Consider the following 23,786-nt stretch of genomic DNA (forward strand, 5'->3'; position numbering starts at 1 on the left):
AACAAGCCGTCTAGGCTGGAAAATCTGCTTCCCTCAAGTGATTTTGGCACTTTTGCTCCCAGAAATGTAGGACTGCCAAAAAGAGAAAGAGGAGATGAAAAGAATGAACATAACAAATCTGGGCTGTGTTCAGCTGAAAAGCCTGTGTAAAGGGATGCTTGTTTCTTATTCCTGTATCTGAGATAATAACCTTTCATAAACAGATCGTTTCCAGAATGCAGTCCCTTTTTATTCTTAGCATGCCTGAGAGACTGTTACATCCTCTAAAGTATTCACGGAACAAATATCATTGCAAATGTAAGCCCTCTTTGAAATGCTAGATGTTCTGCGTAGCTGCACTAGGTCAGAAGAGACATGCATCGCTGTTTTTACCTCCTGATCAGACAAGTGCTCAAAAATTTACGTACAAACTGGAGGAGCAGAACAGTCAAAGGGTCCGTCCCCACCACTGCCCTGTCGCTGAGAGCAGTCAGTGCCAGAGTCCCTAGGCCRGACACTCTTGGAGGTCTGTTTTATATGAAATGCTTCTTTCTGTCCTCATCAATGAGCATTTGGCTTGTGCTCCAGTGCATGAGAGTCTATTATAWCCATTTATTTTTGTTGTCTTGTCTAAATAATGAAATGAAACTCAATATTCTCAGCTCAGTATTGTGTATATCTATTATCATGACAGCAGCTCTCTCTGTAACTTACCTCTGTCTCTCATCTTAAGATTTATTTCTGTTTCTCCTGGATAATTTCTGAGATATGATGAATACAAGTAACATTGTATTAAGTATTTTTAATAACTTCTTGTGAATACTTACAYGTGTGAAATGAAAACTCATTTTCTGATAATGTTCATGGCTAGCAAAACTAACTGAACTTCTTGATAATTTGTGACAAAAGAAAACTCTACCATACAATGTTAACAGTAGGTTCTAAGTATTACACAAATAAACTCATCTAATCCCCCAAATACCTGCTTTTTGTGTTAATCATTCACTTCTGTTGCTCTTTTCCCCCCAAGCTACTTTAGTCATTTTTAGTATGAAATTCCTCCTTCAACACTGTCTAAATGAGACTCTCTTAGGAGGGAGTAACATAACTCAGGCATCGCATCTTTGACATCTGGGTCTTTCCTAATCAGAGAGCACTGCATTTCTCTATCTTCTTTTAATTTACAGAAAAATATTAGTGTTTCCAGTAAATATGAACCACTCCTTTTTATATTAAACTTATCTATTTCTTTCACACATACTTTCTTACCCACTTCTTCTCCAACAAAGAGCACCAAGAAGAGATTGAAACTTCACCATATTATTCATTGCAGCTAATTATCAAAATGCTGCAGTCTTTGTAAAACCAACAAACCTAAAAGGGTAAGTTCTTTAAATAAATAAAAAATTATTCCCACATCTTGAGCACTAGTATATCTTGTGCTCTAGTTGCACTGATAAATTTATTGATGTGATAATACAAGAAACGACTGATGACATACTTGGCTGATTTTTAAGCACAACCAAGGGACTTCATGCAAGAACTGAGACAATGACAAAGCTGTGAGTGAACTTATTTTGCAGATGTGATATGACTGTACTTAACTGTTCTTCTCATATTATCTAAAGTCAAGTTTAAAAAATTCAAACAAGAGACATTCTTTTCTTCCTCCTAAATGACAGAACATTTTAATCCTTTTACAGAATCTGACAACTTGACTTTTGTACTAGCTTAACTGCAATACAAGGACAGTATATTTCAAAAAAATTTTTTTTAAACAAGATGCAGAATAAACTACAGATTTATTTCCAGCCACACAGCATCCAGTGTAAGAAACAGAATTTATTATCAACTAAATGGCAGATGTGCTTGCTAGTCCTTTCAAGAAACACAGAACAGAAACTGTGTCCCACCAGCTAGCTGAACTGTTGAGCTCCATGGTGCTCTCATTTACATGCGAGTACATCAGGGTAGCTCCAAACTGTATATCACTGGATTTTCACCTGAGTCTGAAAACAGGTATAGTCTTCAGGATCATATCAACCCTGTTCCCACTGTTTTCGAATGCCTGATTCTTAAAATGGGATTYCTCTGACCAGCAGTAGATGTCTGTAAGTACAGCTGAGACCATTGCTCAGATTAGCAGAGCAGCTGTAGAGATAACTGCAGCCATCCACGCTCTGTTTGTAATGAAAGCAGTAAGGGGGGGCTTATAGTCACCAAATCCAGAAGCAAACACATATGAACTGAATATTTCCAATACGGGAGCTTTAGAAATAATCTGAAGAAAGGCAATTGGTTTGGTTTGCTGCTACTTTTGTTGCTGGCTTCCTTTATTTTCTTTCGCTTGGGTGTGCTGCCGAGGAGCACAGCGCAGGCTTTGTTGGCTCAGCAGAGAGGGTGGATTCGGTGTCGGGTGCAACAAAGATGCTACAAACAGGCCTGCAGCAGATTAAGATGTGTTCCTGATGTGCAGGAGTGATGTAACCATTTAAAGACAGCTTTAGATAAAGGAATAGACCAAGGGAGATAGGACCACTGTGGGAACAAAGAGCTATCATAAATCTACTGCCTCCTAATTACCAGCCAGCAGCATGAGCAGAGTCTCAGGAAAAGCACTTAAAAGTCAGCTTCATACATGCATGGGCCCCTCTTCTGTGAGTAGAAAGGATTAGCACAAGATAAACACACTGTAATATGCGCGAGAGGAGAGTTCTGAGCCCACCCTGTGCATCCTTTTCACTATGTCTAATAAGTAAAGTATAAAACAGACCTAAGCAGACAGATCAATGGTTTTACATAAAAACTCAACATACCATGAAAATTGAAGAAGAGAGGGCAGATGAAGGGAAGGGCTCCACTTCATGCACTTTCTGAAAATCAAGGACCTCTGAGAGCATACTTAAATATTTCATTAGCCTTTTAAAAAGCTCCCTCTCCAGCTACCGGTCCATAGCACCTTATTGCCCGAAGCAGCTTAGTAATTCACAAATTTGGCCTCTGCTCTGGGGCCTCTAAAGGGAATTATCTGCTCCACTCACTGTAGCACCATCTCAGAGTCTTTGCCTCTTCCTCTTACTCCTTGACTCTCAACACAGCTAGTGATACTCTCCTGCTTCTTCTCACAAGACAGCCTTGGAAACCTCACAGGGTCCCAAACCCAGGCAGTCTCATGAAGATGCTTGCCTGTTATATATTGGGTTAAAATCAACTTCAGAGTTGGTTTAGAGTCTGCATTTATGATCACTGAAGACACAGGCTGCTTTACAGAGCTGAGTGCCCGGAACAGCAGCATGCTGGCAGGCACCTGTGGGCAGCAGATTTCACTATCTATTGTTGGTGCCTCCTCAGAAAAAGCAGGCAAAAAGAATAAAGAAAGAGCAAGAGAAATGGGGACAGAAAAGCCAAAAGCATGGTTAGAATGTGCAGTGGGATGTGATGCAAAGAAAAATGCTCAAAATTGAAAAAACCTTTTCATTTGAAATGAAGACCTTTTATTTCTTTGACTCCTGCTGGTTTAAAAAAAACCAGAATTTTTCACAAGACTGTGTCACAGAAATACTGGACACCATCACCGCTTTGTTCTCAAAAAAGAACAAATTTGGCAATTCTGGCAAACCGCATGAATGGAAAAAGATAATGATATCCTTTGTGAATTAGGCAAAATTCAGAYTGAGAAAAACTACACACTTTTGCACTTCTAAAAAGACAGGTTCAGCAGAGAAAGAACATCTTGAAGTATGTGAAGTAACCTTTACTTACTTATGCAAGTGCGCCCATCAGCATGGAGCTTGTATCCCATACTGCACTCGCAAAAGAAAGAGCCCTGGGTGTTCACGCAGCCCTGCTGGCAGCCTCCGTTCACTGCTGCGCACTCGTCAACATCTAGAGAAGACAGACAGGTGACTAAAATCGCAAGACAGCCTCAGAAAAGACATACCGGTGTTCTCCTGGACTGTACACAGATAATGCAACCATTGCACTTCGATTGGGTTTTTTGTTTTTTTAAACTTTGCTTCTGCACTGTAAACAGAGCAAAGAAAATTGAAACGTTATGGAGTTTTTCAAAGTTCCCGCAGGCATCGCCTGCGCACTCTACTTCTGAAGCCCTTGTTAATTGGAGTGATCTGCAACATGGATGCTTCCTAAGGGACAAGAAAAAAAAAACACAGGGAAAGAATTACAGTAACGTAACACATCTGAGCTTGTAGTTAGCACTGGACAAACATCTGGCTTTTGTAAAAAGTCGCTGTATGAAGATTTCCTTTTGCACCAGGCCTTTAATTTTCTTAGCGGTTGCTCTTGAGGGTACTAGCACATACAATGGACAAAAAAGGAAAAAAGACATGCAAGAGCATCTCAATCACCACAACATTTTCAATCACTGAATATACAAGAACTTAAATATTACACTTAAAAAGGAGAATGATTTTGTGCCACGTTTTCTGTGACTCTTATCCCTTGGGTTTCCTCATGTTCACCTGAGCTTTCCCTGTCTTTTTCTCAGATGACCTCCCTGACAGAGAAATGATTTCCTTGCAGTGATTTCCTGATGATATTTATTCTGAATCTAAGCAGGCATCTTTCCATACTTCATATGTTAGAGGATTGCATTCAGTCAAATAAAGTGGAAAACTGCCATTAAACCAGCTTGAAAATGTTTCTCTAACATTTCATCCAAAAATGAAGATGATGGACAAAAAGGATCAAGAAAATTTTAAGCAAATATATTGAAGTTTAAAATAGATCTACAAAACTGAATTTCCAGAAGCACCTAAGCAGTTTCTGCACCTTTTCAGCAACACGAGGCTACTGTAAATAGCATTTGACTGGCATGCTGATGTCATTGCCACAAAAACCAACACACAAGTCTTTGGAAATAAGGGTCACTTAGTTCATACCCTGATGAAACTTTGCCTGATAGATGCCTAGAATCCGTCCTTTCCTTAACAGCCTCCAGCCCAGACAATTCCACGTGCACACGTCGCCCAGGTGCAATACTGATACCAAACTATCCTCATCAATCAAGCGATTTTACTATTGCTAAACCCAAACCACCCTTCTGCAATACGCAGCTATAAGGGAACCAACCCCCTTACAACCCTTTTCTTTGGGAAAGTTTCCCACTGACTTAATTGCTCTTTAGATCATGTTCTAAAACCACCCTAAAGGATTTGCCCACCCAAAACAACCCAAGCCTGCATGGATGAGGAGACTGGGCTTTAAAGAAAGAAAAGCCCGGCTACGTGGAGAAGCGCCGCTGCAGGGAAAGGGGCTGGCGACCGAGCGAGGCAGGTGGAGCCGAGAGGAGCACGGAAGCAGGAACACAAGGAGGATTTTCCCCCCATATTGCACTTGAGGAAAAAGGGATCTGGCTTTCAGATTTTCACTGTTGATGCATCTGCTTTGTATTTCACTTTTATAGTTTACATTTTTTATGTGTTTATGTTTATTCCATTTTGGAAAATCTAATCAAAATTAAATGAAAAAGGAAGTTTTAAAGATGATTTGGAAAGCCAGAATGTCCAGGTCCTGATGAAATGCAGTTATAAAGTTAAATTTTAATACTTTACATACGAATTTCACTCATCTAAAATGAAATCCTCATGTTCACTAGTGTTTAAATTCAGACCATTTGCTAACGCGTGCCACTTTTTAGCCCTTCTGCTAAATTTGCTCTTTTATTAGACTGTATACTAGGTACATTTCCTGCAGCCTGCAGACATCTGGAATACTCTTTTTTTAAATAGAGGTTTCATTTTTTAATGTAAACAGTAAATAGAAAATGTTATTCATCTTGCTGAACACAACACTTTCAAGAAATGCTCTGCTGAAAAATACGAGGATAAAATCAAACCCAGGAAACTGTCTTGAGTATCATAGAACTAAAATAAGCAAAAAGGTTCAGAAAAATGTAACAAGGAGGCAGCTGAACTATACAGTATACCACATTACAGCACTTGCACCTCAATAATCTCACTTGCTGTGAACTTCCATATATTAATTTTATAGGATACAACCAGCTGCAGAAATTCTCTAATACATCAAATACAGCTTTCAATTTGGATATCAGCACTTTTACAAAGGAGAAAAAAGAGTCGAGATGATAAAAAAGAGCAAGTTAGCTACTCTCTATTTGAACATCTAAACAAGTGACTTGATTTGCAAAAGAGCTCCGCACGCAGGAGCACCAGCCGACCCAGGCAGCTCTTAAACTGCCCTCCCCGTACCACGGCGCGTCCGGAAAGGCCAACATCTCACCGGAGCTGAAGGCACATATCATCAGACCCTCCGCCGCCTACCATCTTCATTAACTTCTCCTTTATGACACCCCCCCGTTTCAAGAACTGCCGGTTCGATTTCCACGGGGGCTTCAGGGAGCTGAGTGCTTCTCAAAGGCAGACTGCTTGTTTCAGCATTTAAGGAGGGTTTGGAGGCCTAACTTTAGGCACCCATTGAGAAAGAGCCAAAAGCAAAAAAAAAGATAAAAAAAATCACCTGACCAGAATACCTTAGGGACAAAATATATACTTTATTGCTTCATAAAACACCTTTCTAGGCTCAGCAAGAGGACGCGATGGCAATATAATTAAATGAAAAAGAAAAGACCCTGAAATACCTGTATATAAAAGCTGTATCCAACTGCACCCGCCTGCCTGCAGCCAGGTGGGGAGAAACGGGAGCGAGATCAATGAGCTTGCGATGCAATTCCAAGCCTGTCCGCTCAGGATGCCATATGAATGGCACATCTGATGGCAGACAATTCTTTTTAGTCGAAAGCTTTCTCTGCAAGATCAATATTTTAAGGACTGAATGTTGAAAGATTCCTTCATGTACTATAGATATAATCAGGAAAAATGCAATCCTCGGTTGCCTTTCAGTGTCTCCTACATCTCAAGGACAGGAAACAACTTTGCCCCCAATTACAGAAGAAAAATGCCTTAATTATTTTGTCTGGGAAGCATTCTGCAAAGTAGACACTAACCTAAATGCTAAATCTACACTTGCAAGCTTAAAAAGTGTAACCTATTTTGATCTTTATACTAAAACACTTACACTCATAAAAAACACATATACCAGGAAAACAACAGATATTTTTAGAGGTATATAAGTAGCCATTTCTTTTTCCGCATGGGAATAACTATAGAAATATAAAATTCTTTAACAATTATAAAGTCATTCCACACGGGATTACAGGAGATTGTATCTATTTAACAATACACTATAATTAAATTTGGATTATTTTCTACTGCAGATCAAACACCTACACAGTAACTTTCTACAGTTACAATTTAGGTCGCTTATCTGAACTAACCCAAATTCCAAGCCATTTAAGGTTTGCTTATCACAAGCCATACCATGATGAAAGCAACAGCACTTCCAGAAAGCGGAGCGAGAGCAATCCATTGAAACGAAAGGTCACAGAATGAGAATTTTGTGCGGTCCCAAAGCGATTTTGAGAAGGGGATCATGCTGCGAGGTGAATAAAAGAGGTCAGTATGTGAATATCCTCCTATTCACATATGAAAGATTCAACAGAGAAACATTTGAGAYTCCCCACTGAAGGCATCTCTGCTTTCCAAGCCCTCCGTAGGCAGCACACGACCTGCCGGCTCGGGCCAGGCAGCGCAGCCTCCAGCCATCCACACCACCACGCAATACCAGGACTTATAGGGATCGAGTCTCAATTTACCCGGTTGTCATGAAGAACAAAGAACCTGGTAGGAATTGCCTTATGACAAATTGTACAACCCAAAAGTCAATCCTACATGTTTCCAAGCTGTACATTATTTCAGCTGCCACGAGATGCACTTTTCTTAGCCGTTGATGCTTCCGAGATCCGTGCGTTTGGACAGAGCTCTGTGCGTGAAGACTGCAAACTGACCTCTTGGGCGTCCCGAGGGGATGCTCATCTCGAGTCCTGAGCACGGGCAAAGGGGACGCAGCATAAAAATGCATGAGCTGCTTTCCGCATTGCGCCCTTCCCAAGGGCAGACTGTACCAATGAAGCTGCACATTTGTAAGTCCTCTAGACCCTGAAGAGGGGCTCTGCTAATCTTCCAGGAATTTTGTCCTTGATTCATTTGACAGTGCACGCCATTAACAGTCCAATTTCCTTGCCAAACACCTGTTTAAATACAGAGCTCTGGGATTACCTGTTTGGAATTCAGGGTCATCACGTYGGTGGCATTTGTGCTTACTGAGTTTTTTTTTGTTTGTTTGGTTGTTTTTTTTACTATCATTACTAAAATGTTTATGCACAGCTATGATCAACCAGTTCCTTAAACAGGTAGCACTGTTAACTAGAAACACACATAATTAGTGGACCTACAATTACGTTTTTATAAAGGGAAAAAAACGCAGGATGTTGTCAGACCTATTCCCTACTAACATCTCAGCCTTTTAAACCATTATAAAAGGTAAACAACATGCAAAACTAAAGAAATATAATAAGTAGATAAAAGCAGTTCCAATTTTTGGATTGGGTAGGCTTGAATATTTGCATATGCCTTCCATTTTTATCTTTCCCCTCCTTCTTGGCCATATCATGCAAGGCCGGACATACCTGTGAGTAGGTGGGCTATTTCTCAACTCTCAGTTTTTGAGTCCTCTGCTTTCAAAACCCCAGCAACCCTGCCAGGTCAAGAACAGGCTGCAGGGCCACAGCTCCCACATCTCTGAGGCTGCCAAAGGCACTTGTGCTTGCACTGGAAACCACGTTACATCCTTAAACCTGCACATAACAAGTACCTGAACAGTCATGAGCCTCAAAAAGGGACTGAAAGTGCTTGTCCTTGTTTATAACCTTTGGATAGACACTTCATGAAATCCCAAGCCCTATTTCCTTTTAAATTCTTCTTCTTCAAGGAATCTGTCCAGGAATTCCTGCAGTCACTACTCCCAAGACTAATACATCATCCTCTCTTCCATACTATTGCAGAATGATACATCCATGACCCTCTTTTTCTCTTCTGCAGTCACAATCGTGTATTTGGGCTCTGGTGTAGGACAACTGCCACTTCAGATCTCAAAATGCCTGCAGAAATACTTAGAGAAAGGCCTGCTTTTCTTTTAAATTCAACTTATTTTTTTAAAGAAACGCAAGAATGTTTCTCACCTTGTTTCTTCATAAGGTCAGTATTTGCAACTTTTATCACTTTTCACGTACCCTACTTTCCTGCTTATTTGTGCAGCTGTTTGGAAACTACAAGTACCTGACAAAAAGGTCCTCTCACATCAAGTTTATCGCACATTTTCTCCTACTTGAACTTTTGTAGTAAAATGAAAGGCTCGGTATAAGATTATTTATAATAGAGGCTCTGTTGCAGGCCTGAGTTCCCTATTCTCCTTTGGGCTAGGCAACCTGTCAATAATATAAGTATTTTGGGAATCCCTGAATGGAAAGAGAGGTGACATTTCAAGGCATCAGAAGAACGGCATTTACGGAAAGGCCATTTTGCCGAGAGCGCGGTGACAGCGTAACGTGAGGTCTAATCAGGCCCGGGGTGGGACAGCAGAGTTTATCTTTCAGCTGACTTCCCTGAGCCAGTGGCATTCCCCCTGGATGACGAACGAACAGGCTTTGTCTCCCTCGACTGGAAAAAAGCATCCACAGACTGATGACTGTCTGAAGGCAGTACCTTCTGACAGGTAAGCAGGGAACAAATTTCTTCTTTATAGAGCGCTCTTCAGCGCGAGCTGAAGTGATCTGAAGTGCCGTGAAATTTTCAGGAGGAAAGGATAGAGCGTGGAAATGCCCCAGAAACAAAAAGTCTGAGGAAGAGGCACTTACGGAGAGACGGTGGAGGGCTGCCTGCACTGGGGCCCTGCAGACTGAGGTTACGCCGCCACCACATTTCAAGCAGCCGCAGGGCACAGCGGCCCGTGCCTGTGCAACTGGTGAAGAGCTCTTAGACGCAGATGCTGCCCTGGAGAGGAATTACAGCTTGAATGTGAGTGCGCTTTAGACATGCCCTACAACCGCAGAACAGACACGAAGCCTTTATGCMTGCCAGAGGAGGGAAGGTGACTTTCTCAGAGGTCATCTTAAAGGACAGCGTCATCTGTCCTCTCCATGAGCACATCGGCTCAGTTCTTAGGTTCATCACTGCAGGAGCRAATGTTAAAGAAAGATCTGAAGGGTGGTAAACTGACAAACTAAAAACCCCTCCGAAGCAAGCACAATCCGGCTGAAAAGAACAACGTGGAGAGAGGCAGAGACTGAATAAATTTAAGCTGTGAGTGTCATCCACCCAGCAAACACAGGCRACTTGACAGGGATGAAAAGATTCATGTCAAGCTGGGAGCTGCTGCCAGACACAATCTCACTCACAGCAGGCACTACGGCCCTTATACCGAAAATGTGTAATTTGGCTCCAGTGCATGCCAAGTAAYCCACATACGTAAGCAGTCAGGCTTTGCTTTCGCCCAGTTAAGATCAGCTGGGTCAGAACCTCACCTGTACGTGCTGGCACAACCGCCGTGCTCGGGGGATGCAGAAGAACACATCCCATCCGCCCAGGTGGCTTTAACGGAAGCATAACTACACCCTTTTCACAAGACGCCTAGGAAATACTACGCAGAAGTGGAATGAATGACACGTGCCTATTAGCGTTTCTCATTCGCCACAATAAACCCAGCTTACCGCAAAAAGGCTGCAACCAACAGAAGCGGCAAAACACAAAACCCTAGCTCCTTTTATTCAGAGGAYGGTTTACGCTGATGGTTTTAAATTTATAACGTTAAATTATAACTAATTACAGTAATTATTTCTAAAAAGTCATGACCAGAGACAAGAGGCATGGTGTACCTGTTGCAGCAGTATCCTAGAATTTACTAAAGTCAGGGGGTTTGTCTCTCGGTTAGTCTAGGCGGCTCTGCGGGCCTTAGGTCCACACACAATATTGCGAGGATTAAAGACAGTGGTACAGTCAATCGCCGTGGTGACAGAGAAACAGGGAAGGGAAGATAGGAGGTTATATAAAGAACCACAAAGAGAATCATTAAGTGGTTGCACTTAAAATTATCACAAGCAGCTGAACTGTTCAGCTCACACATTTGTTCGGAATTGAAGTTAGCAGACCTCAGGCTTACCACCCGCTCGACCTCACTAGCTTGCCTCGTCACTTCAGCTCGCCCAACTGCAGCTCATTTGGTACGGCGGATAGGAGAACTCCCTCGTTTTTGCTATTTAAAATGAGAAGTCACCAGAGATGTATGATAGCGCTTTCCTTCTGTTCTTTGTAACGGCGCTGTGATTAGTCTGTTTTATATATTCCAGAGGATGTTTAAACCTCACGCAAATTAAGAAGTGAAAATATCATATGGTCCTTCCCCACTAATTTACATGGTGGAATTTAAACACACTAATTTGACGTGTTTCTAAATTCAATAATTCAGATGCTTAAGGAAGCAAGGAAAACAGGCTTGATCCTAGACATTCATAAGCTGATCTCAAAAGTTAGAACTCATTTCTATAAAAGCATAAGATAAGAACCACTATTCCTGTTAGTAGATAAATTTATACAAGATTCAACTTCCAGCTTCCCTAAAGTCATGCAATTTCCCCAAGTCTTGAATGTGAAAACATCCATCATTTGACAACCAATGTGAATCCATTCACAAATGTCCATACTATTAACGACGGTGTAGTCTGCTCTTGAAGCATAAATGTTAAACCAATCTATCCCGTTTTCAAAGTTTGATTGGAGGAGTTTTGAAACTCTTGTTCCTAGTAATATATTTGCCTTATTTCTCCARCTATGAAAGAGGCTTGATGCTAGTATTGATTCTAAGAAGAAAATACAACAAATTTAAAGTCTGGTCAAAACTGGAGCCTAAAATTCCCCAAGAAAAAGCAGAATTACTGTTAATTTGAAAAAGTGTTTCTGTTGCACTGAACCAAACTCAGCAGGGAAGAGGGCAATTTTCAATAGCTGTTAGTCTTCCCTGAAGTCTGGGTTTGTTTTTTTATATATATATATACACACTTAAACAAAACAGGTAAATATGTTACAAGCTTTTCTTTTGAGCGGTCTACTAGAAACTGGTGTTAAAATACCTTTGTGAAACAGCTTTCAGCATAGATAAATGCACTCCTGTGGAGCTAGCTGGGTCATTTTAAACTGTTCCTGCTCCTAGGCATTTATTTTTGCTCCTCAGCTGTTTGTTTCTGCCCTTTCCTGGCCCCTCCAATGGATTATATGAGCATCCTTTGTCTGCTTTGCTTCAAAGGCAGCCAGGTTAGCTCAAATCACTGCTGAAGCTTACTTAAATTTCAGTAAGTCACAGGTGTCTGAGACAAGCTTGCTACAACAAAATTAATGGAACAGCTTGAGCAAATCGTACTGAAAGGAGCATGTCAAGTCTGATAAGAGTCTGGTTAAAAAGCATGGTAAAGAGATTCCTTGCCCAATTTAGTCCCTGGGAACCGATTCCACAATGAAAGAGGACCCTTATTAGAGCAGTGAGTTTTGCACTATGTTTCTTCTATGCCCAGGATTAAGGACAAAGCAGCTTTAASCAGCGCCTATTTTGGCAAGGCTATCCAATTAGCTATGCACAGAAACAGGCCTTCGAAGTTTAGTTATTTATCTTCCCCCTAAAATCAAAGGCATTTAAAAAAAGGGTTTTTTGTACCAGGTTCTCTGTCTTTCACGCTGTCACCTCTCTTCAGACCTCCCTGGTGAGTCACCCTGTGAAGAGGTGTTTTCTACCCTGCAGAGGGTACCTTGCCTGTATCGCAGGTGCTCTGCCACGTAGCTTCCCAYGACTTCTGGCTGTGCCTGGGTAAGGTTTCCTTCCTCATCGCCCCAGGTTTCTCTGCCTTTATACTGAGAACACAACGGAGCAGGACCCATGGCTGGGAAAGGCTTAACAGCAGAGTCATCTACTTGACTCTCTCTGTGTTAAGCAATAAATACTTGTGCCAGAGTTTGAAGGAGACGCATTTCCTGGTGACGGTTTTCAAGGYGGGAGGAGGAGTGAGGCACCTCCGCGGTACTGCTTTTCCAGAGAAGTGTGGAGCAGCTGTGGAGAGAAGGCAGAGAGCCGCTTCCCACGAGCGAGACGGTGCATGCCGTCCGGTGCAAGCGGCCCTACAGCCCCAGGGGATGGGCTCAGCAGCAGCAACTGCTTGTAGGGGGACACATCTAGAAGCGCTGAAAGGGACAATCCAGCTGATAAAGTCTGAAAGACCTGGATTCAATTTCCTGACCTGTCACTGGCCTTACTGGACAATAAATACATTAATAAATTACTGTGAGATGTCATACACCCCTATTAGTGGGGGCCATAGATGTTTCGAAAAAATGACATTTGATTTGCAGAAGGTCCTAGTAACTAGCTTGAATTAATTTACTGGGGAGGGGGTAGAGCAGGGAGAGGAGGCTCTACAACCACTTTTGGGGGATACTGCTTTCATGAGAAGCCTGACACAGTCCAACAACAGAAAGTGGTGACCTTCTCCTCACTGATGACTGGATTCCGCAATCACTGCTTATTTCTCAGGTGCTCCTCAAGAGGTATCTCCTGGACACAGTGATGTGAACGGAAGAAAACGGCCAGTATCTRTGCTTTTGATTTCTGCTTACATTCAAGGTCTGACATGCCAATCTCTCCTGAGATATTTAACACTGGTTTAGCTCAATAAACAGTCAAGAGCCCTTCATTCACAATTCTATATGCAAACCATATGTTGCAGTTGAAAACTCTGAAGATTATAATTAGAAATGTCCATTCAATTTAAACAAGGTCAAAAATGAAAACTATTTCAAATTCAATAAACAGGCCATCTGAAAGTGTAGACGCTGTGGAGGACAAGCTTAACAACTTAATTGACAGGTAAAGCTTCATTTCTAATCCTCATTTTGATATTGTCTGTAGCCTCAGGAGTCAAAACATATCACCGTTCAGTCCTCAAAATATGCAGAGAAAATGAAAATGTCAGCTGAATGAAAAAAAGGAGAAGCATCTGTTTGATAGCTGTGTAAGCCTGTGATACGTAAACTGCTTTGGAGTCAAGCAGCCCTAATTAGAGTTTGAAGGCATTCTTCATTAAATATACACATACAAATACGGTTTTTAAGCAATTATTGGGACCAGATGATCTGCAAAAAAATCAGGGTAAAAAATTAAAGGAACATGACAACTTTCCCGGACAGACCCTCAGACAGCACTATGATGTTTTCACATAATAGTGAGGAAACACATTTTACCACCTTTTCACAATGCAGAGCTGCAGATTTTTCTCCACTTGTAGTCTTTAACACAAAAAAGAATGGTCTGCTTCTCAATCTTGGAGTAGTATAGAGCATCTTAGAGACGTAAAGCCAAAAAGGAAGGCCAAGAGGACTATCAGCCTCCACGCTGGGGTTATACTAATAGATGTTTTGGCAACAGTACGCACTCGATGACTCCGATTGATGTGAATCTCTGTGTGAATCTCCACACAGATGGACATCAGCTCTCAGTGAAAAACCGGTGCAAGGATAAGTGACTGACCACATGAAATAACAAGGGAGTACAATTTCAAGAGTGAGAACTCAAACACATAACTTATGAACTAAAAAAAATTATATACTGAAGAAAACAGCCTCATTAATTTTACTGAGCATTTCCTGCATAAAAGAAGTGAATGCACCTGCTGTAAACAGTGAAGTTGGAAGAGGAAGATTTGCCTATGCACCACAGTAGTGTTCCGAAACACAATAATTAAACATGTCATTTCTGCTTAGGAAAGAGACTTTGAGATCACTAGCAGCAGCGGGTTCACCACAATGCTAAGGCAAGRTTTTCTGATATGGGGCATAATAGCAGAAGGAAAATTGTTACGGGACCATGTCATACCATCAATTTTTAAATACTGTTCCTCAGCACAATTCAGTTATGCCACGCTGGGAGGCAGGAGGGTGGCAAGAGAAGACAGGATATCTACAAGGAGATGTACCTAATAGGTGACAGMATGGTACAGCCTAAACTCCTTGTACAGATTCAAATCTGAGAAGTACTAAGGCAGTTTATGTGTTGGGCCATCAGCATCTTCTCTCAGCAGGACATGACATTTTGAAAATACAGTTATAGAATAAAAACGGAGAAAAATGACTGATCTGATGAGAACATCTGTTTTTTGTTAGCAGAAATATTAATGCCTGCTTGCTGAGCTCAGTAAGTGCCTTTACTACAGTAGGATGCACAGAGAAATGTCTTTTCCATACGCAGTAAAATATGCAAGAGAAAAAGATAATTATGCAAATACCTTCATAATCTGATCTGCTTCCAGCTTACAGTACATACATCCTGCTTGTCTGAAACACAAATGCTATTTGTGACAAATGTCCTACTTTGGTTGGTAAAAAGCTTTATGTCATCACATGGATGAATCTGTCTTGCAAACTGACTGGGACATAAGCCAATCTTGGTAATAATTGGTTTGGGTGGAGCAGTTGCCAATCAGAAGTGTTTTGTTCAACATGTGAAACACATGCAATGCTATCATTACTCTCTAAGACAGGTCTGCTTTTGCATTATAACGCCAAGCTAGTTCGGAGGGTGGGGGCTAGGAAACACAGAGAGAAATAAGACAAGTCAGCCACCAAGCTTCACCTCTCTCAGAACCTCACATGAATGAGAACACAGCACCTCCCGCTCCGTTTTCTGTAAAAAATGGTTCACTGAAATTGCTCTGCAGTCATTAGTTCACACGATGCTTCCTCAAGAAGCTTCCACAAAGAGTAGTTTCCCCTCTGGAGCTATCATAACTCCATGCCGATCATCTGCAACATAAATTGTCAGCCAGTAGAAGACAGTGTGTTACACATTTTCTTGTTCTTCTTCCTTGTGACACTCATTAGCTGCGGCTCTGCAGAGACTTACCCACAAGAAGAAAGAAGTGGCACTATCACATCCCAGACCTGTCCATACCAGCTTGCAGAATTGGATCCTAATGAATTTTGTCACTAAGCACAGAAGACTCCTCTTTTTTTTCCTGAGATTATAATGACATCAAATTAATCACCTGATTGCTCCATTTTTATTAGTCATTTTTGAACTCCTTCACTGACATTGAATCCCTTTTGGAATAGTAACTGTTAGCAAGGTACTCAGGTGGGTTTTCCAAGAACCACTATGCAATGAAGGCAGGTGTATTTCAAGCTGGTCTTCTAATAAATCACAGCTAAAGCCCTCAGGTACTCATGTAATTGAAGTTTGAGTAATCCAATACAATGTTGATCAAACTACTGATCTTTTAATAACAAACCGTAGCCTTCCCAGCAGTTCCTGATCTGACAGTCACGTCTGGATCACTTCCTTTGGGCCAATGCTTTCAACAGAGAAGCTGACAGRTTTCTGTTTGTTTCAGATTTTATCATGTATCGTTTTAAAGCTTTTCAAGTATATATCAGATGGCTCATAAAACCCATGGGTATTTCAATTAAAAACGGGGGTTTTATCAGTTGTCCCAGTGAAGAATGGTATTAGATGCTACTAAAGAGATATAAAAGCAACAGTCAGGAGCTCTGCTTCCCCATATCTCAGTATCTGCTGCTTCTCATTGTTTACATAGCCTGTAGCCAAAGCTATACAAAAAGCAATAGTTACTCTGCACAATACTCTCCTCTGAAAGGCAAATGTGCACATTTTTCCTTTTATAATTTCCATTTAAAGTATGAATCGAAGGTTTCTAAGCCTTGCCTCTCTATACAAGAGTAATTCAGTTGCAATCTACATTTTCGATGTGCTCAAAATGAACACCAAGATGACTCATGTGCTGTTTATAAGATGCTTATATTTGCTGGTAAATACCTTGCTACAAACAAGCTATAATTTAAGTATTCAAAACTCTTGGTTCAGCATAAAATTACTGCCAACTGTAATTTTGAAGACCATGACCAGAGCTTCAATTTCAGGCTTGCAAAGCTCTTCCTACACAATGATTCTTAAAAGTACGAGTGCATTTTCTTCCCTGACAACAGCAATCATTGTATCTCTGTAACTGCGGAAAAGATTACCTAGCTTTTAATTCACATTAGGCGGCTGCAACAATACCATGCTTCTTTTCTTTAAAATAAACTAATTATTGTCAATCAGCACAGTGGAATGTTAACGTTCTCCATAACCTGCCTTTTCAAAGGTATTCAAAAATGTTAGAAACTAGCTAATATAAACTAATCATCAGAGCCCTAGAAATGTCTCAAAACATATTTGTTCTGCAGTCTATCACTTTTGTCATATTAGTTCAATCTACATATTATATTTTGTCTGGACAATAATAATCCTATTATACAATTATATAGTGCTTTTCATCTAAATATTCAAAGCTCTTTGTATGCATTAATTAAACCACATTAAATCCCCCACTGATGTAGTAAGTATTATAATATTTCCAAACCTTAAACATTTTCATCGCCACAGGCTGATCAATAAAGCTTTATACATCAAGCAGTTTGGACAAAGAAAAGTTTTCATGCCAGCATGTTTGATCATGCCAAACTTTCTGCACAAATTCACAATTGCAAAAATTGGACTCTCACCCAGAGAAGCTCTGAAGGGAATGACTGTCATTCTCCCTCCACTTTACACAACCACTTCTTTCCAAAGATAATACCAAGTTTCAGTTCCCACTTCGTATTTCCTTCCAGCTGGTCGAGTCCATGTGAGGCTTTTCAGAGCCCGGAGGACAGACTCGGAAGCCGCGTGGCAGCCGTCCACGTGACGGATCTATAATCAGGTCTGACGCACAGTTAGAATTCAAGCACCATATGGACTTGAGCAGTAGAGCCCGTAGAGACGGGACTCTTCATTCTTTGCTACCTGGGAGGCCCGTGACATCTACAAACAATTTTTCCCTTTCAGCCCATGTCAGATTAAGTGATCAATAATTCATCTGGTAACTGAAATGCAGAATGGGCTGCCAGTTTTTTCTGTGGTTTATGAATAACATGTTTTTTTAAATATCACACTGTGTTGGAACGCAGCAGAAGGTATGCTGTAGGAAACGTATTACATATTGATATGCCATGCTACACTGAAGTCTCAATGTAATCCTCATGTAATTTGAAAATCAAACTGACAGTTACACGTTTTGTGTATGCAAGAGGCTGCTATTAAAATGCTATAGGTGAATTAAACATTCTAAGAGAAAAATCTAGATTAAAAAAYTCCTCCATGGAAAAAGCACAGTACCTTGAACCAATCACTGTTTTCTTCTTGAGTGATAAATGGTTCCTGTCTGACTGTCCAGAGAGTCAAAGCTGCAAACACAGGTAATCTCCCTTAAACTTCCTTAATGTTGCTGTTGCTTTGGAGCCTCTGATTAGGATATTGTCCTTGACACTGGCCATTTCTAACCAACTGGTCTGCATAAAACTCCTGTTTAAAAAAAGTGATTGAAAACTCTGGCTGTACATGTTATCCTCAGTTCCAGTCAATCAAAAAATGTACATGGGATAAATGAAATCACTCATCAATGGCTATATTCATTTTGGAGGAAGCTGTCAAAACTGTTAGTGCATCTACCCTGGGGGGGTATCATATGTGAATAATTATGTGGTTTAGTTCACAGTCGACTTTGCTAAACGTATGAGAGGGAAGAGGAGTGAATTTAGCAATTGTCAAGCATGATTCAGAGAAAACCTAAACAAGTGTAATTAAAATCCAAAATTAAATCATTACAATTACCTCAATGAGTTCAGAGTATCAGATGCTCTTCTCGACTGAGACTGCCACATTATCGCTCCAAATATAGGCTAGAGCTCCGTTTTCCTTATCTGCCCTCCACGGTTTGAGCAGATGCACCTATTCCCCCCTTCCTTCACYGACTGAAGAAAAACAGGTCAGATCTGAAATGACTGTGATTTTGTTGAGTTTAGTACACAATACATTTTAATGAGATTGAAAGGGTTCGTGTGTCCCCAGCGCGTAATTGCGTGGATTAGGCTTGGAAGGCTGCGCAAAATGAGAGGGGACTCACCGAAGCCACCCGCAGCCTTGCCCACCTTCTGACAGGCGCTGCACGGCTTAAATCCGCGCTCCAAAGTTCGGCTCAGGTTCCTCCCTGCCGGCGGCTCGCTGCTAATCAGCATTCAACTGATTCATTTAAAAAGTCCAATAACCGACAGTTAATTTTACCTTTGCTATGTATCGGTTGTCATTTTTACTACTTATTCTTGGTAAATTTTTTGCTTTAATGCTGTCACAAAGAGACAAACACAGAAAGATGACACTATTTGACTAAGGGACTGCAACAGCTACTTGCCTCTATTGATCCCAGCTGGCTCCTAATGCAGTATAGGGCTGCCTAAGGAAGCTTAGTCGGATGACCTCCAGCATTCCTTTCTTCCGAACAAGCAGAGACAAAGGCTTACCGAGAGAGCCAGGAATTTCCAAAAGAATTACTGAGGAGCAGAAATAAAATTTTAAGTTCAATCCCCAATAAAGTTTGCAAACATAGCTATGAAAGTCTTACGGTAGTTTCTGCCCAGATAGTGATAATTGTGCTCTTTATTTATGACTAAAGATATTGATTTGACAATTAGGAACAATTATAGATGAGCAATATTTAAATGTAAAAGCAGCCATTGCTATTTGTTAAATTTACTTCAAATGATCAGACATCTACCAGTATTCCAGATGGACAAACTGATGGAGAGGAAAGTGTTTATTCTTCAGCTTTTGACAGAATGTTTCACGGTTTTTTTATATTTTGCAATTTAAATGCTTAGAGTTTTCTGACTCAGCTATAAGAATCCATTTTGGGGTCCCAGGCTACCAAAGAGCACTTAAAGACACAGTTGGGAATACCAGAAATTACTTTTTTCCCCCTCTTTTCTATTCCCAACTCTTTTTTCATTGTCTATTCTTTTTCTCTTTCCTCTTGAGTTATTGCAAAAAAAACCCAACCCTAACTAAAATATCTTTCATAGTTATCAAGATTGTCCTTATCCTTCTGATAAGGTCACAAGATGGAGGTGCCTGTCTCCCTAATTCTTCTCTGAGGTGGAAATTAAGCGGGCAGTAATTCAGCTACAGATAATTGTGTTACAATTCCTGCAAACATTTTTATTTCCACATCTTAAGATGAGGTTTTGAAGTAGGGAAAGATAAAGATGGTTGCGGGGCTTTATGTCATACAGGTGTGCTTTCCCTGGATTACTGTAAGTTTTGAGTTCATGCTGAGTGAAACTTGTTGTATGTGTAATCAGAACCAGCCTACTTTTCTTCCTGTAAAATATCATTTATTTTCCTTATTCTTTTTCTATTGAAGTGCTCCTGAAAACACCTAAGAGTAAATCTGTGCAGTGGCATGTCATAATATTATGAGTCAAATGGAAATTTCTAAGACAAGAACTACTGCAAAAGTATCCTAAATCCCTCCAATGGACCCATTTCTTCTATTAAAAAATAAAAAGACTATGATGAAGTAGTCTCGGCAATAACTTCATCCTTTGGTACTATCTCGCTTTGCTCCTTGTCATTTCCTTAGAGGTGCACACTATGAGGTCCTTCGGTTTTTCATGGTACATAGCAGAAGCTTGGTGTATTGATTTGAAGGGTAAGGAAAACAGTCCAAAGCGCAGAATTAGTGTGTTCACCCTCTCTGGCAAAAATACAAGGTTTCACAAGAACAAATTATGACCGAAGCCTCAAACCTTACAGACTAAATAAATGCTGAGGTCATTTTAATAAACACTTTCTTTCTCTTAGACAAATCCTTCAGTATTCCTTTTAGTCAGCTATTAACTCTTCTTTGGAAAGTGTTTAGAAGTTTCCATCAGACATGAAATCAAGATAAATCGCTGACACCAATGACTATTATATTACTTGGGTAAACAGTGGTGTCCTTGCAAAGTCACACACTGTCTCAGGACGCAGCCGTTCCAAAAGTCTGGCTGGCAAAGGTCAGGAAAGCTGCCAAGACTCAGAAGTTTGACTAAAATCCCCAGGGATGCCCGTGGATCAGGTTACAGTGATCCGAATATTACTCTAATCAGTAAAATAAAAGCTTCTTTTCATCAGTGGCTAATCATATGACTTCATTTGTCTCTAACTTCTTCCAGTTGCCTTGACAGATGAGAACACAATAAGATAAATAAGAAATGACAGTCTATCAAAGAAGGTTAACATAAGGTCATGGCCTTTTTTATTGGACTTCTGTAGCTTATTCAAGTGTAAAAACAGGGTTTTGTAGCCCTGGACTCAGCATGCTTTACAAATCTGGGCTTGTACTGGTAACTGAGTTTTAAAACTGGATTTAAGTTTGGAAAACACCATTTTCCCTTTTCATGATTTCAGGTAGAATTGTTTTGCGTTAATATAAAACACAAAATGAGAATATCTGTAGATCTCCTGTTGTATCACACAAGAAGTCAGTGTTAGCTCCGCTGAACAAAGACGGGGGTATGGCACAAAGAGGTTCATTTGCCTCAGTTACTCGGCAGACCAGAGACAAAAGCAAGAAGCACACCTAGCATTTCTAAGCCACAAAGCCTTTATTAAATGAATACTGCAAATTCTACAGATAGAGGCACAAGGCACTGGGCTTTCACACACACACACACGGAGTTCCCCTCCCTTACTCAGACCACGTTACAGCTTTCTTGAGCAAATTCAGCCTCTGATGTTAACAAGACCGCTCCCAAAAACTCTGTACTCCAGTACGGATCCATATGCTGTAGAATCAGGCCAACGGTCATATCCTACTAAATGTCAAATATTAATTTGTTGCATTATTTGTGCAGTGATTAAATCCAAATCCTTTCCCATTGAAATCAGAGGGTTTTGTCATTAGGAAACATGAAGAGTGAGAGGTAAGCATGAGTTTTATGTCAAAATCCAACTATTTGCAAAGAAACTTCTATGTCAGATAAGAAAACTTAAGTAGGTCTGTCCATGAACATGGGAGATAAAATGCTGCAGAACAACAGGTAGATAATTAGTTTTGAAAGGCTAATCAATTGAGCCCTCCGGCATTTCTGTACAGATGCACGTGCCTTCACCTTACTACAATCTGCTTCTTGATGTTAGTATCACTCATTGCAGAGAAGTAAGATAGTGAAGTAAGACATCACAACATATAATTCTGAATGATATATCCTGCCATGAGAGCCCACAATTGGTTAGAGAAGATCCGTACGGGACTGAGAAGGGTTACAGAGCCTGCAAACGTACCGTTTGATCCCCTGCCCCTATGGCTCTCTTAGCCAACAAGCAAACAACGGCAGGAAGCAAATGCTTAGTTAATGCTGATTGCCATGACGTGTTTTAAGCTTATATTGCCTATTTTTTGCTGTTGTCTTGTTTGTATTCATGTAGCCTCTTGTGCCTTGCAGACACCTTTGATACCCCAGAAGTTAGAGAGCCTGAGCATCCTCAACTCTTTCATCGTCCACTGTGAGATAAGGTGCTTGGACTGCCTAAAACTGCTCACAAAAAGAACAGCTATTATTGACAAAGTCAGTGGTGTATTTCATCATATAGTTGGATTCATTAATTTTTATCCACTTTCCGCTCCTCAGCATTGAAGAGCTCTGAACGACTAACAACAGTTTTAAAGAAATGTACGGTTATTTCTGACAATACCTTTCCTTTTTGTCAGAAGAATATTCTGTTTCTGAAAAACAATATCAAGCTTTGCACTAATAATGACCTACTGAATAAAATTCTGCGCCACTTCTGTGGTGGTTTTATAATATTATGCCTTATTTGTATCTTGGCTTATAAAAAACTGCACAGCAATTGATCTTTTCAGACACCGGTGAAATAAAACCCAACCATGAGATGGATAACAGAAGCAGAACAATAGTACCCAGCTATTCTACACTATACTTTAGACTAAAAGGTAATATAAAGCAGATTGCAGCTATAAGGAAAGAAAGAATGTAACTACCCAGAACGACTATAAGCTTTATTCTTCCAAAACGCCAGGGTAACCTCAATGATCATGTTTTACCCTCATCTGCAAAATGGCACCTTTGAGCAACACAGAACTATCGTGCAGGGGCAGCAATAAAATACCAGGTCACACGCTTACTTTTCCCTCAAATAGTGGTCAAGCACTAAGTCACTTACGCTGTAAAATCTGATGGCTAGAGGTTGGTGGTCTCTTGTGCAAGTCCGTATAGCCATATGCTCACTGTTATTATCGACTTCACTAAGGTTCACTTGTAATTAGTGTCACTGCTACTTTTACAGTATTTTATGACTTGAATGGCAACCAGTTTTTTCAACATTTCCTTTTCTGTGTGAAGATTTCAAGCAGTGGTTTCAAAATGGCTAACAATATAGTCTTCTGTAATTCCTCGTTGGATAACACATGATATAAGAATCAAATTTCTTAAGCTCTGTTTGGGTTTTTAAGGAATGTCAAAATAATAGAATTTAAAGTATATTTTAAGAATAGAAGCAGAAGAAACACTAATTTAACTAACTTACTAACACAACTAATTTAACCAAAACAGCACTCACGCTAAACAATTTTGAATTAAGATGAGCAGGATCCTGGCTTTCAAAAACTGAAGTTTTTGAAAAACTTTTAAGCAAATCTGAAAACAGTAAGTATTCATCAACCTACAGTCCTATGAACTCATTCACAGGCATATTAACAAATAGTCACCAAAAGAGGTAACAGAAGAATGAGGTGAAGTAGCAGGAATCTGTGAATCACTCACAATATTTCTGGCTTCAGTTCTCAAAAGGCCAAAATGAAAGCATAGAAGACCATAATGAAAAGCTCCAATCAAAATAAAGTAACCATCTAGATCTTATTTACATTGTCAAGCTGGATAACAAATGAGAGCTTGCGGTGGAAA

The 23,786-nt window shown here is 40.4% G+C and overlaps 1 protein-coding gene across 1 annotated transcript in view; it reads right to left on the minus strand.

Moving 5' to 3' along the window:
• The window catches only part of LOC112964208 (multiple epidermal growth factor-like domains protein 6), a 140,034-nt gene that overhangs the window by 72,899 nt on the left and 43,349 nt on the right, over window positions 1-23,786 (minus strand). Inside the window, exon 3 of the mRNA XM_026061982.1 lies at window positions 3,742-3,864. Coding sequence (XP_025917767.1) covers window positions 3,742-3,864 — 123 coding nt within the window. The remainder of the gene's footprint in view (window positions 1-3,741; window positions 3,865-23,786) is intronic.

The sequence above is a fragment of the Apteryx rowi genome, unplaced genomic scaffold, assembly GCF_003343035.1.
Source record: "Apteryx rowi isolate R43461 unplaced genomic scaffold, aptRow1 scaffold_10, whole genome shotgun sequence".
NCBI classification, from domain to species: Eukaryota; Metazoa; Chordata; class Aves; order Apterygiformes; family Apterygidae; genus Apteryx; species Apteryx rowi.